This window comes from Adiantum capillus-veneris, chromosome 3 (genome assembly GCF_014529385.1).
Source record: "Adiantum capillus-veneris isolate H3 chromosome 3, ASM1452938v2, whole genome shotgun sequence".
Taxonomy (NCBI): domain Eukaryota; kingdom Viridiplantae; phylum Streptophyta; class Polypodiopsida; order Polypodiales; family Pteridaceae; genus Adiantum; species Adiantum capillus-veneris.
In genome coordinates this window covers 137,262,441-137,275,949 of record NC_140933.1, presented here as the reverse complement: position 1 = coordinate 137,275,949, position 13,509 = coordinate 137,262,441, and the positions used below count along the sequence as shown (strand labels likewise).

General features: G+C 44.6%; 1 protein-coding gene across 4 annotated transcripts in view; it reads left to right on the top strand.

The window, feature by feature from the left end:
• The first annotated feature begins 2,002 nt into the window (after positions 1-2,002).
• The window catches only part of CDKE;1 (cyclin-dependent kinase E;1), a 50,864-nt gene continuing 39,357 nt past the window's right edge, over positions 2,003-13,509 (top strand). The window contains exon 1 of one of the 4 annotated variants that reach the window (XM_086509245.1): positions 2,003-2,376. In XM_086509245.1, the coding sequence (XP_086365371.1) occupies positions 2,173-2,376 (204 nt within the window). In that variant the 5' untranslated portion in view covers positions 2,003-2,172. The remainder of the gene's footprint in view (positions 2,377-13,509) is intronic. The other 3 variants (XM_086509244.1, XM_086509247.1, XM_086509246.1) reach the window with 3 other exon arrangements.

Here is a 13,509-nt window from a genome sequence, read left to right as displayed (position 1 = left end):
TTGCGAATCGAAGGCCTCTCTTCATATGCAATTACCTTTGCACGTACCTTGAAGGCATGTGGCTCTACATGAGATGCTCATATGGGCACAAAAACTCAGAAGTATAATATTGTGAGTCGGAGGCTATTGAAGAAAGATGTCGTGCTTGGCAGTATTGTCTTGGTCGATATGTATAAAATGTGGCGAGGAGCTTCCTATCTGGAATCTTATCTCTTGGAATGCGCTGATTCGAGATGTGCGCAACAAGAGCAGGGCCAGAAAGCCCTAGGTTGTTTCCAGCGGATGCAAAGCAAGAATCCTTCATCCACGTGGCATCGACCATCCAACAACAAGTGCTTGCTTGCTTTTTTTATGACCTTCACCGGTCGACTTGTCAAGACGTGCAGCTATTCAGCTACTATTCCTACTCTAAACTATAGTTTCGGCCCTCTGACGTCTTTTCCATCGCAAATTGAGAAATCGTCAAAATTACAGCCTTTCAGTGAAAACAGGAGATCGGCTTCCTTTGTTCTTTCTTGGTACCTTCACAAAAAAACTACAAGATGGGTAATCACTTCAAATCGATGCAGGATGTTGGCAAGGAAGCTCGTCAAGGCTGTTCGAAGCATATACAAGCAGAAGGCCTTTCTCCAATGCAATCATCTATGGAAGCAAGCACCTATGCTAGCACCTTGAAAGACTTCGTAATATGTTGACATGGGTGAGAGAATTTATGATGAGAGTGCTAGTCAGTCACAAGCTGTTCAGAAACAGGTTGTTCTTAGCAGGGCTTTTCTTTATATGTATGGCAAATGTGGTGCACCTACAATGTCCACAGAAAGACAACAAATCCACCAGCAACTCTAGGGAAGAAGCAATACTCGTGAAAGACATCAAGCAGACTCACAAAAGCATGAGAAGGCCTCTTTCCAATTGTCCCAATGCAATCACTTATGCTTGCACATTGAAGGTGTGTAGTCTTATGAAAGACATTGACATGGGTGAGAGAATTAATGATGAGATTACTAGTCACGAGATGTTGCAAAAAATTATCATGCTTCCTGTGATCTAGAGTGTGGACTCTTGGAATGCATTAATTGTAAGATTTGTCCCACGGGGCAGGGCCAGAAAGCTCTAATTTGTTTTCAACGATGCGAAGCGAGGGCCTCTCTCAAGATGCAATCACCTATGCATGCATCTTGAAGGCACGTGGCTCTTCACAGGATGCCCAACATCATTGATGCAAGGAAGTGCATCAACGAGAGACATTCAATCCCACGGCGAGTAAGCATTATCATTTTTTGATTTTTGACACTAAGAACGCAGTTAATGAATGCACTGAAAATTGCACGCTGCCATGGGAATGGCACGTTCCCTCGTATTATAAAAATTGGGAGGATTGTGCAAAATCCCCCATGTAAGGAGACTTGCATGTTTTTTTTTTGAAACATGAAAATGGAACAATAAACAAGTAATAACATTGACATCTTGTATGGTCACGAGCGTTGAGCTTGACACAATTCTAAGCCTCCTTGTGGTTTTTTGCGAGGTACCTCTTTGAAGCACTACGATCGGTATCCCATTTTTGCAAAGAACGCCTCTGAACCACGACAATTGGTATCCCAAACACTCTCAGGTAAAAAAATCTAACATGCTTTGATGAAATCTCTCTCCGTGCTTCATTTCCTCTTGGCTAAAAAAATCAAACAACCTTTGATGAACTCTCTCTCTCTCTCTCTCTCTCTCTCTCCTCCTCTTCCATTTTGAATTCTCTCCCCCCATTTAATAAATATCTTAGACAAATTAATAGCATCAAATAAACAAATTTTTTTCTCATTTGAGAAGTGCTGAAATGACATATGTAGTTTTCGATATTCTACTTAATCTTAATTCGATACGAATGCAGCTACTGATGACTCTAGTTTTTTTTATTTTTTTCCAGCTGGTATCCCCTACCTCTCTCCCTTCCCTTTTCTAGCTCCAACTAATGTGCGATTTTCTGATTTTCTAGGATTGGGTGCCCCATACTACTACTGGTAACTATCGTTATTTTACTATAGCGAAGATGCGCCATCACCAAGGTTTGGAAGCGCATCTGCAAAAGTCGAATTACAGGCACTAGCAGGAATCGAGCTCGGCAGGGCACGCTCTGCCTTCCTTTTGTGAGCAAGAGACGTTGAGTAGTTCAAAGACATGGTAGACGCTTCCACTCGATCGCGCCCTGCTTGGCTGCAGCAGTACGAGCTTGTGGGCAAAATCGGGGAAGGTACCTACGGTCTCGTTTTTCTTGCCAGAAGTAAGCTTCCCTCTAACAAGGGTGTCCACATCGCTATTAAGAAGTTCAAGCAGTCCAAAGAAGGAGATGGCGTCTCTCCTACTGCCATTCGAGAAATCATGGTACGTTGGCTGCCTAAACCGGCTACCTTGTTGTTTCTCATAATTCATTTTTATTGCACAGGCTCCTCTCAGGAACTTAAGAGAAATACGTGACGTGGACTTTTGGGGGAGACATCCTTACCCGAAAGTTTTTGGCCTAGGAGGTCTTATCTGTTAGACTTCTAAGAGAAAAAGATGAATATGGGATTTTCTTTATCTATACCTAGTCCTATATTGCGCCCAAGGAGCGGGCTGGCCATAGGTGAAGTACTACTAGCCATGTTTGCTCGGTTGCTATGCTGTTGTTGTGTTTTCCCTTGTCATCTGGTATTTTCATACCTGTGGCTAGGAGTGTTGCATTCCTTTTTGTTGTTGATACCTAGTCGGTGGGTATGTCATAGCAACATTGGAGTTGAAGGTTATATTGTTCTAGGATTACTACCATTAGCCCATAACTTGCACTTTTCCTTATAGATGAATATTGGCTTTTCCATGATCCCATGTAGGTTTTCTAAAACCTTGCGTTTCGTTGAAGACCAAAATTTTTACTTAAGTGGTTGCGGTCTATTCTATTTGAAGTTTCAAGTTTCAAGTAAGCCATGAGTTCTATAGCAAAGAAATATTCCTAACTCATGTCTTACTTAGATATGTGTGCAATGTGCATGCTCATTTAGTTTCCATGTAAAAATGCCAAGGGTTATCTTGAATCTCTACACAAAACCTTCTCCGGTGGTGTTTCAGACATGGACAGAAACCTGTTGAAACTTTTCAAACCGTTTTCGAAACTTCCTATTTTGAAACTGCGTGGTGAGTGCCTTCGACCTTTTGGCTAAGGGACGTGTGCTCTTGTTCCTCCTTCGCAGACTGCTAGGTTTTTTTGTTTCGATTTTGAGTAATGCTCTGGTTTGTGTTTTTCTCTCTTTGGGGGCACAATGGGCTTTTCACATTGTCCTTTGCGAGAGATTCCTCCCATTAGCTTGCTTTTGTGGTTCCCTCTTATCTTCGTGGTTGGGTTACAACTTTGGCAGTTTTCAGTAGCCACGTTGAGCAAATGAACTAGCCCATCAAGAGTTGTCTTCATCCCGGGTGTGCTCTTATCTAGAGCGCCTTGTTTTCTTCTGTGAGTGCGCGAATGCGGTGCGTGTGCGGAGAGTGAGAAGGAGAGAGAGAGAGTACATAGGATGTGGGTGGAGCTCCCAAATCTCACTGAATGAGCACTGTGTGAGAGTGAGTGAGAGATCCTTATTCTTCGTATGTATAAAGAATAAGGAGATAAATGTGGACAGCCGGATACTGGTCGGCGGACACGGACAAAGCACAGTGAGACACACCGCCTTTACGTAACATTCTCCCACTAAAGGCTATGTGCCGATAAGTGGCGAGAAGACTAGCCTACAACTAGTATATATAAGAGGTGAGAGAAGACGACTCTCAACCTATGCCCACTGGCTCACTCTGTAACTGCTCTAATGTTGATGCAACATGCGTACCACTAGGGCTACAACTACGATGACACTCCTGATGCATGTATCGAGTGACGACCTGCATGGCTCCACAATGCACAATGCTAGTGTCAGTCATCACACGACTGACAACTCCCACTGCAAATGCACCAACCACATAAGCAAGATCACGTCTCGAGACCAAAAGGTCAGACATGAGAGACTGTCACAAGACGGGCACCACGTGCCAATAGAAAAGAACAGACTGAACACACTTTTAGCACTTCAATAACAGCTGAATTGAAAGAGAGACGACACGCGACACGGAGTGGCGGAATTCCACCCCAGAAGAGTATTGGCCCCAAACCTTGGTACCCCTTTCAGTATTTCTTTATATTGCATCAACACAGTACAAGCTGGTACTCCAGACTCTGCATCTTCTCCAGGAAGCATGCCAGAGAATGAGCCCTAACCTCATATTTAAAGGCCCTTGGCCTAAAAAGCAGTTTATAGTAAAAAGCCTTCAAACTTAAAAGCATCTGGTCCAAAAGCAAAGCCAAAAAGCTGCCAGCGTAAATCATGGAAATCCGTACAGCCTGCCATGTCATTAGCCAGCGCAAAACGTGAAAATCGGTATAGCCTGCCACGTCATCATGTCAGCGCAATTTTTAGAATTCTGCCACGTCATTAGTTTGTGTGTGTGTGTGTGCGTGTGCAAGTCCTGCTTTATTTTAATCCTTTGTCACTTGGGGCCCCATCGAACGGGGTCCCCATAAGCTGGTAGGACTTCTTCTTCTGTTACTTGTTCTTCTTAGGGTTTAGGCCCCTCGGCCGACATCTGTAAGTTGGCTCTCTTCTTCAGGGCTTTGACACGTCAGCAGTTTGTTACAGAGACCCGAAAGCCGACGAAACATGCATTGTGTGTGCCAACCTATCCCTGTCAGCAACCTCAATGCCATATGCATCCTCAGCAGGAACCACCTGACTATGCATCACCATGTCAGCATCGTCTGGCATAGGCATATCAGCTGAGAATGACTGCAAAACCGAAAAATCAGCACCACTGCAATCACCTGAAGGACAATGTTGCTCACAAACGTATCAGACGTATCATAGAACAATGCAATGGTCTGTGGCTCAACTGATGTCAACTCAACCGATGACTGACCAAGTTGTGCATTACCAGAGATACCACTGTCTGCGTGAACGTCACCACAAGACAAATGCACAACTTGCTCTCCATGCAGCACATCCGCAAAAGAGATGTCTCATCTCTCGCTCTAAACATGGTTGTAAATACACAGAGACTACACCGCCTCGTGTGTCAGAAATATGCAAAGGGTATACCAGACCACTCCTAGCACCTCTGGCTATCACCAGTGATCCCCTATGCATTTGGAAAGACTGCTCTCTAAGCAGTACTTGACAACCAAAAGCTGCCAACTATCTCACTGAGATGAGACTTTGGCGGAGTCTTGGTACATAACGTACATCTCGTAGCGTAATCAATGCACCGCTAGGTAAAGACATGCATACATCTCCAACACCCTCTATGTCATATGTTGAACCATCAACAAACTGCAAACAACCAAGTCTCTCACTAGAGAAAGAGCAAAACAAATCACGACGTGGCGTCACGTAAAAAATTACATGCTCGTCTAGTAGAAAACGCGTAGACAATGTGCTATCCCAAGACACAAAGTAGTTTGAAGGCAAGCTAAACTCAAAAGTGACATACCCGTCACATGCACTCTCTCTAGAATCTGTCCTCATAGTAGCACCATGCATCTGCCTCTTCCGGTGTCTCATACGCCAATATACCCATCGTGGCCGCAGTGCCAACATGTCAGTCGCGATTGTGAGCGAGAACTGTCTCTAACGTGAAGCGTCTCCGTATCTATGCCAAAACTATGGCAAACAAAGTGGGAGGTAACTTGACCACTACACAATGCTCAAAAGCATGATCAATTGCATCAAAAACCATGCTCACATATGCATAAAACAACTCCACAATCTGTAAACTCTGCAAGCATAAACTGGGACAAACTGCTCAACCGAGTGTAAAGCGCATAACCATATACGTACGTAGAGAGCAAACTAGCTCAAAACGCGTCCCACAAGAGAAACTGCCTGCAAAAATGTGCAAAAACGTGTGAAACCTGTGACTAGCCTGTATTGTAGCCACGCAAGCATACACAAATCCTCACTCCTGCAAGAGTGGGTACAAGAACACCAAACCGTGTCCAAATTGACAAAACCTGTCAAAAGTTAGAGGAAACACTCGATTACTGTCAAAGTGGGAATATATCGACCATTATACCATTAGAGAGCAAACTGCGAATAGGCAAACCATGGCGAGAACTCTTGGGAAAAATCCGACAGAGTTTCCCCTAGAAATTGAGCAAAAATTCAAAACAAATCTCACCAAATACGCATGACAATAGACACTGTCTCAATAGTAAAATCCACAAATGGTCTACATGCAACGCTAAAAGCCTAGCAAACTGGCTCACTCTTGACCGAGTAGCTCTATGGACGTGTACCTGCCCAAAAAACACTTCAAACCTGTAAACCTGCTACCTGCGAGCTACGGCTAGCTCAAACTGTATTCGCATAATGCATACATAGCATGAAACTGCACAAAACCGTGCTAAAAAAGCTTTCTAAACGCCCCACACAGTTAAACAATGCGCATGAAACCGCATCCGGATGTGTAATGATCCGAAAGTCACATCCCAAAGCATCACTTGCATACGCAATAACAATGTGAATTCTCTCTCAAATAGCACCACAGTGTGCCATACATAGCCAAAGATGCAAACCACATCACTCTCTACACTGTAGGAATCAAACTGCAAAACCTCGATATGTCGAGATTGTTGACATGCTGCTGCAAAAAATTCAGCGCTCAAAATTTTAAAATTCGGATATGACCGCGCGTCCGGAATGTGCCAAAACCTCAGGGTAAACGCCTGGATTCCATGAATCTGAGTCCGGGTGTGAGAGATATGCCAAAAAACCTCCGTTTTAGGCCCAAAAACGCAGCATAAACTTGCTGCTGTTGCACTTGCTGTAATTCAAAACAGAATTTCAGAAAATGGACATCACCATCACGTCTGGAATGCGCCAAAATCCAAACCTAGACTCCTATATCCATCCGACTCCGTGTGATGGAGATACGCAAAAAACATTGTTTCGGGAGCCAGAAACAGTAAAAACGAGCTGCAACACTTCTTGTTTTTGCTCTTTCTCTGCAAAATTCAATAATGGCTTGCTACACAAGCTATACACAAGTTGAATATACATGCCTAAGTTGAGACCTGACACCGTCGAGCCGTATCCATCGCCACCGAGCTCAAGCTGCCATAGTCAAGCTCTGTCGCTTCCGTCTCACCGGGAAGCCGTCGCACGCAGGTCGCCAAAGCTCTGATACCAATTGTGAGTGCGCGAATGCGATGCGTGTGCGGGGAGAGAGAGAGAGAGAGAGAGAGAGAGAGAGAGAGAGAGAGAGAGAGAGAGAGAGAGAGGATGTGGATGGAGCTCCCAAATCTCACTGTATGAGCACAGTGTGAGAATGAGTGAGAGCTCTTTATTCTTTGAAGAATAAAGGAGATAATGTGGGCGGCCGGACACTGACCGACGGACACGGGCAAAGCACGGGTAAAGACGGTGTGCCTCACCGTGCATTCTCCGTGTCCGTCGATCAATGTCTGACCGCCCACATTTATCTCCTTATTCTTTATACATACAAAGAATAAGGAGCTCTCACTCATTCTCGCACTGTGCTCATATAGTGAGATTTGGGAGCTCCACCCACATCCTCTCTCTCTCTCTCTCTCTCTCTCCGCACACGCACTGCATTTGCGCACTCACAATTGGTATCAGAGCTTTGGCGACGCGCGTGCGACAGTTTCTCGGCGAGACGGACGCGACAGAGCTCGGCGGCGGTGAATATGGCTCGACGGTGTTAGGTCTCAGCTTAGGCACGTATATTCAGCTTGTGTAGCAAGCCAGTGCTGAATTTTGCAAAGAAAGAGCAGAAACAAGAAGTATTGCAGCTCGTTTTTGCTGTTTTTTACTTCCGAAATAGTGTTTTTTGCATATCACCGTCACATGGAGTCGGATGGATATGATCCAGGAGTTTAGGTTGGGGTTTTGGCACATTCCGGACGTGATGGTGATGTTCATTTTTTGAATTTCTGTTCTGAATTACAACAGGCGCAACAACAGCAAGTTATGCTGCTTTTTTGGGTCAAAAACGGAGGTTTTTGGGCATATCTCTCACACCCGGACTCGGATACATTGATCCAGGAGTCTATCCTGAGGTGTTGGCACGCTCTTGACGCACTGGTCATATCAAAATTTTGAAATACTGAGCGCTGAATTTTTTGCAACAGCATGTCAATAATCTCGACATATCGAGGTTTTGCAGTTTGATTCCTGCAGTGTAGAGAGTGATGTGGTTTGCATCTTTGGCTATGTATGACACACTATGGTACTATTTGAGAGAGAATTCACCTTTGTTTTGCGTATGAAAGTGATGCTTTGGGATGTGACTTGCGGATTGTTACATATCCAGATACGGTTTCATGCGCATTGTTTGACTGTGTGGGCATTCAGACTCCAGAGAGTTTTTTGGCATGGTTTTGTGCAGTTTCATGCTATGTATGCATTATGAGAATACAGTTTGCCATAACTCGCAGGTAGCAGGTTTATAGGTTTGCAGTGTTTTTTGAATAGGTACACGTCCATAGAGCTACTCGATCAGGAGTGAGTCAGTTTGCCAGGCTTTTGCATTGCATGTAGACCATTTGTGGATTTTGCTAGTGAGACATTGTCTATTGTCATGCGTATTTGGTGAGATTTGTTTTGAGTTTTCGCTCAATTTCCAAGGGGAACTCTGTCGGATTTTTCCCAAGAGCTCTCGCCATGGTTTGCGTATTCGCAGTTTGCTCTCTGATGGTAGTGGTCGATATATTCCCACTTTGACAGTGATCGAGTGTTTACTCTCACTTTTGACAGGTTTTGTCAATTTGGACACGGTTTGGTGTTCTTGTACCCACTCTCGCAGAAGTGAGGATTTGCGTATGCTTGTGTGGCTACAATACAAGCTAGTCACAGATTTCACAGGTTTTTGCACATTTTTGCAGGCAGTTTCTCTTGTGGGACGCGTTTTGAGCTAGTTTGCTCTCTACTTGCGTATATGGTTATGCGCTTTACGTTCGGTTGAGCAATTTGTCCCAGTTCATGCTTGCAAAGTTTGGAGATTGTGGAGTTGTTTTATGCATATGTGAGCATGGATTTTGATGCGATTGATCATGCTTTTGAGCATTGTGTAGTGGTCGAGTTACCTCCCACTGTGTTTGCCATAGTTTTGACATAGATATGGAGACGCTTCACGTTAGAGGCGGTTCTCGCTCACGATTGCGATTGACATGTTGGCACTGTGGCCACGATGGGCATATTAGGTGCCATTGCTTCAAGCGTATGAGGGGATGCATGGTGCTACTATATGATGACAGATTCTAGAGAGTGCATGTGACGGGCATGTTACTTTTGAGTCTAGCTTGCCTTCAGACTACTTTGTGTCTTGAAATAGCACATTGTCTACGCGTTTTCTACTAGACGAGCATGCAGCTTTTCACGTGACGCCACGTTGTGATTTGTTTTGCTCTTTCTCTAGTGAGAGACTTGATTGTGTACAGTTTGTTGATGGTTCAACATATGACATAGAGGGTGGTGGAGATGTATGCATGTCTTTACCTAACGAGCATTGCTTATGCTACGAGATGCATGTTATGTACCAAGACTCTAGAGTCTCATTTCAGTGCGTGAGTTATAGAGTAGTGGTCATTGTGTACTGCTTCGAGAGCGGTCATTTAAGATGCATAGGGAATCACTGGTGATAGCCAGGGGTGGTCTGGTATACCCTTTGCATATTTCTGACACACGAGGCGGTGTAGTCTCAGGTCTGTGTATTTGCAGCCATGTTTGGAGCTAGAGACGAGGTGTCTCTTTTGCGGATATGCTGCATGGAGAGCAGGTCGTGCGTTTGTCTTGTGGTGGTGTTCACGCAAACAATGGTATCTCTGGGGATGCACAACTTGGCCAGTCATCAGTTGAGGTGACATCAGTCGAGCCAGAGACCGATACATTGTTCTATGATGCTTTTGATACGTTTAAGGGTGACAGTGTCCTTCAGACAGCTGTGTGTGATTGCAGTGGTGCTGATTTTTCGGTTTTGCAGTCATTCTCAGCAGATATGCCTTTGCCAGACGATGCTGACATGGTGATGCATAGTCAGGTGGTTCCTGATGAGGATGCATATGGCACTGAGGTTGTTGACAATGTAACAGACTTGGACACTCCAAGTCAAGAATCAATCACGACAGCACCAAATAACCACTTCAAAACAGTTCACAGTTCACAATAGATTTGCACTGGCCCCGCTAAGTTCCGTGCCTAGAGATATTGGCCCCAAAGATTGGCGCCCCTTTCGGTATTTCTTTATGTATTAATCAGTTCAAAGTACAAAAGAGTGGTATGGGTTTCACTCTTAGACTCTGCGTCCAGATGCTCTGCAGAGTGTGAGCCCTCACCACTTATTTATTGTTTACAAGGGATGCTAAAAACAGAGCCCCAAAAAGCTTCAAATCAAAAGCAAAGTTTTCTCTCTCTCTCTCTGTCTCTCACACAAGCTCTTTTGAGCTTTAGTAAATAAAAGCAATGAAATTCTCTCTCTCTCTCTCTCTCTCTCTCTCTCTCTCTCTCTCTCTCTCCCCCCTTGCAATTGTGTAGAGAAAAAAGCAGTTGGCTGCCGTAGAATGCACCGCAAAAAGCAGAATCTGCCATACGGTGCCACGTCATCATGTCAGTGCTTTTTCCGGGAGTTTTCCTTGTTGCCCTAGGGTTAGGGTTAGGTTTTTTGCTACTTTTAGGGTTTTTGGCAGATTTTAGGGTTTGCAGGTTTAGGGTTAGGGTTTCCAAAAATTAGGGCTTCAGCAGTTAGGGTTTTTGGTAGCCACGTCATCACTTTGTGACATAACCCCCTCTTGAAAGCATTGTAATCGCCCTCGATTACGCCTGCAAAACAGACAGTCCATAAACCGTCTTAGCAGACACTGACTGTTAGTACCTACGTACTAGGAACACACATGTAGCACATGTACCAATCGACAGTCATATCACACGACATCACTAGACATTACAAGACATCACATGACATTCAACATTCATTCAGATCTTAGACCATGATTTATCGGCAATGTAGCTAGCAATCGCATCTAGATTCAATCGGGACCTCATCGATGTCCGATTGACTAACCCCTATTGCAACCATGTCTATTCGAGATCAATCAGACCAAAATGCTGCAATCATTTCGTCTATCAGTTGCTGCACTTAAAAGAAGTCAAGAACAAATCAGTATCATAATCAGGAATTCCATTTCATAAAGTCATACAACAGAATACTGTCAGCTTTCAGTATTCCTGAAGCTCAAAGAGACATCAATGACTCTAGTATCTAAATCAAGGCATCTGTTGACAAAGAAGCGGAGTGACTCCCCTCATGTGCATCCCAGTGCACCAGATCGCCGACCAAGGTGAATTCTGGGTTCCATTTGGAGTAGACTATGCTAAACCAAAAGCCTCGAGGTAAAGTTTCACAATCTGAGGAGTATTTGCTAGGTCCTCGAGGTAAAGTTTCACAATCTGAGGAGTATTTGCTAGGTCCTCCTCCTCCATCCACTTCGCATCCAATGCAGGATAGTTCTTGAACTTAACCAAGAACCGCCTTCGGACTTAACCTTTATTCTTCGTATCCTTATGTGCAAAGTTCTGTTCAGGAACAAGGATCTCGTTTTCTTCCACTTCAGGTTGCTCATCAAGCTCCCCATCATCAGGCACATCACCTTTAAAAGGTTTCAAGAGACTCACATGAAATGCATTGTGAATCCTCCAAGTATCAGGCAGTTTCAATCGGAAGGAGACATCATTTATCTTTTCAGTGATCTGGAAAGGTCCGTAGTATCGCATACTAAGCTTTGGAAAAAGCCTCTCCTTTCCCTTTTTCTTTCTCAAGCGTGCCTTCTCAAAACGTAAGAGCACCCAATCGTCCTCCTTCAATTTCAAGTCGCGATGATGGCGATCCGCTGCCTTTTTCTGTTGTTCTTGTGATTTCTGCAAAGTCTCGCGAACCTTGGCAAAAGCCGTATCTATGTCTCGCGTATATTCATCGGCTTCAAAAAATCTTATCTTTCGTGCTTAGGAAGGGTGGAACCTTCGCAGCAGCTTCAACAATCTCAAATGGGGCCTTCCCCGTCAAAGAGTGTATCGTGTTATTGTAGGCAAATTCCACCAAAGGTTGGTACTTTTCCCATTGAGTCTTCTAATCCGAGATATAAGACTTCAATAAATCTAAAACCACTGACGGACAATCTCAGATTGCCGTCAGTCTGCTCGTGGAACGATGACGAGAACTGCAACCGCATGCCAATGTTCTCCCAAATTGCCTTCTAAAACAAACTCGTAAATCTAGGGTCCTTGTCGGAGACAATCGTCTCAGTCATGCCATGTAATCTGAAGATCTGGGCCACAAATAGTCTAGCTAAGTGATCCGGCTTGATTGTCTTCTTCACTGGAATGAAATGAGCCTGTTTGCTAAATCTGTTGACGGGAGCAAAGCGAACCCCGAACCCCGACGGCCTCTAAAACACTAGGGACCGAATGGCGCGCCTCGAGCCTGTCATGGTAAAGCAAATAGGGGGCACCACCTAGCTTCAGCGGCTAGGACGCAAACAACACACCACCATAACAAAGTTTTCATCCAAGAGAGATGGATGCTTGGGAGTAATGATGAAGAGGAAAGGGAATGAGATCAAGTGGGAATGAGATCAAGTGAGAGAGAGAGAGAGAGAGAGAGAGAGAGAGAGAGAGAGAGAGAGAGAGGGGGTATAGCGGCTTAGTACTTAAGCACCACAAAAGGATGGCGAATCCGCACACCCTTCACACATACACAAGCTTACTCCAAACACGAGACTAGGTGGCGATTCCGCACTCACATGGGCAAAACATTGCAAGAAAACATACTCACAAAACCTCAAGCTTTATTTAGAGAATAAGGCGATGAAATGGGGAGCATAGGGTAGGGGAATGAGAAGGGAGAGAGTGGTAGAGCACATGGCGGATAGGTGGGATTTGATGGCGAAGACTCGCACGAGGGTTATGGCCATCATCCTTCATTTAGTTGCCCTTCATCTTCCATAGCCCAAGGGTGTAGAGGTCATGCTCAAGACGAGCATGGTGATTGCGGTGATGGTGATGGTGTGGGTGTGTGTGTGTGCACTAGGCACACACAGTGCATAGTGTACTCTTTGGTGATGTTGTGTGTGTCTTTAGTGTGATGGTGACCCCTCTTTATATAGGGGAGGAGGGGGGAGAAATTCTAGAATTTAGAAATGAAGAAATCATTATCTACATAGGCCATGTGACTGTGGGCCCCACTTGTCTGGCTGTGTGTATATGCGCCAGAATAGCAGTCTCATGAGAGAGAGACTAAGAGAGAGAGATGGGTTGATAAAAAAAAAGTGAGAGGTGACATGGAGAATAAAGTAATTACAAGAGGGGAGAGAGGGGAGTGTGTTCAGAGGTGAATCTGTGTGTAGATGTGTGTGAACACAAGAAAAATCAGGTAACCACCGGGTGGGAATGGGTC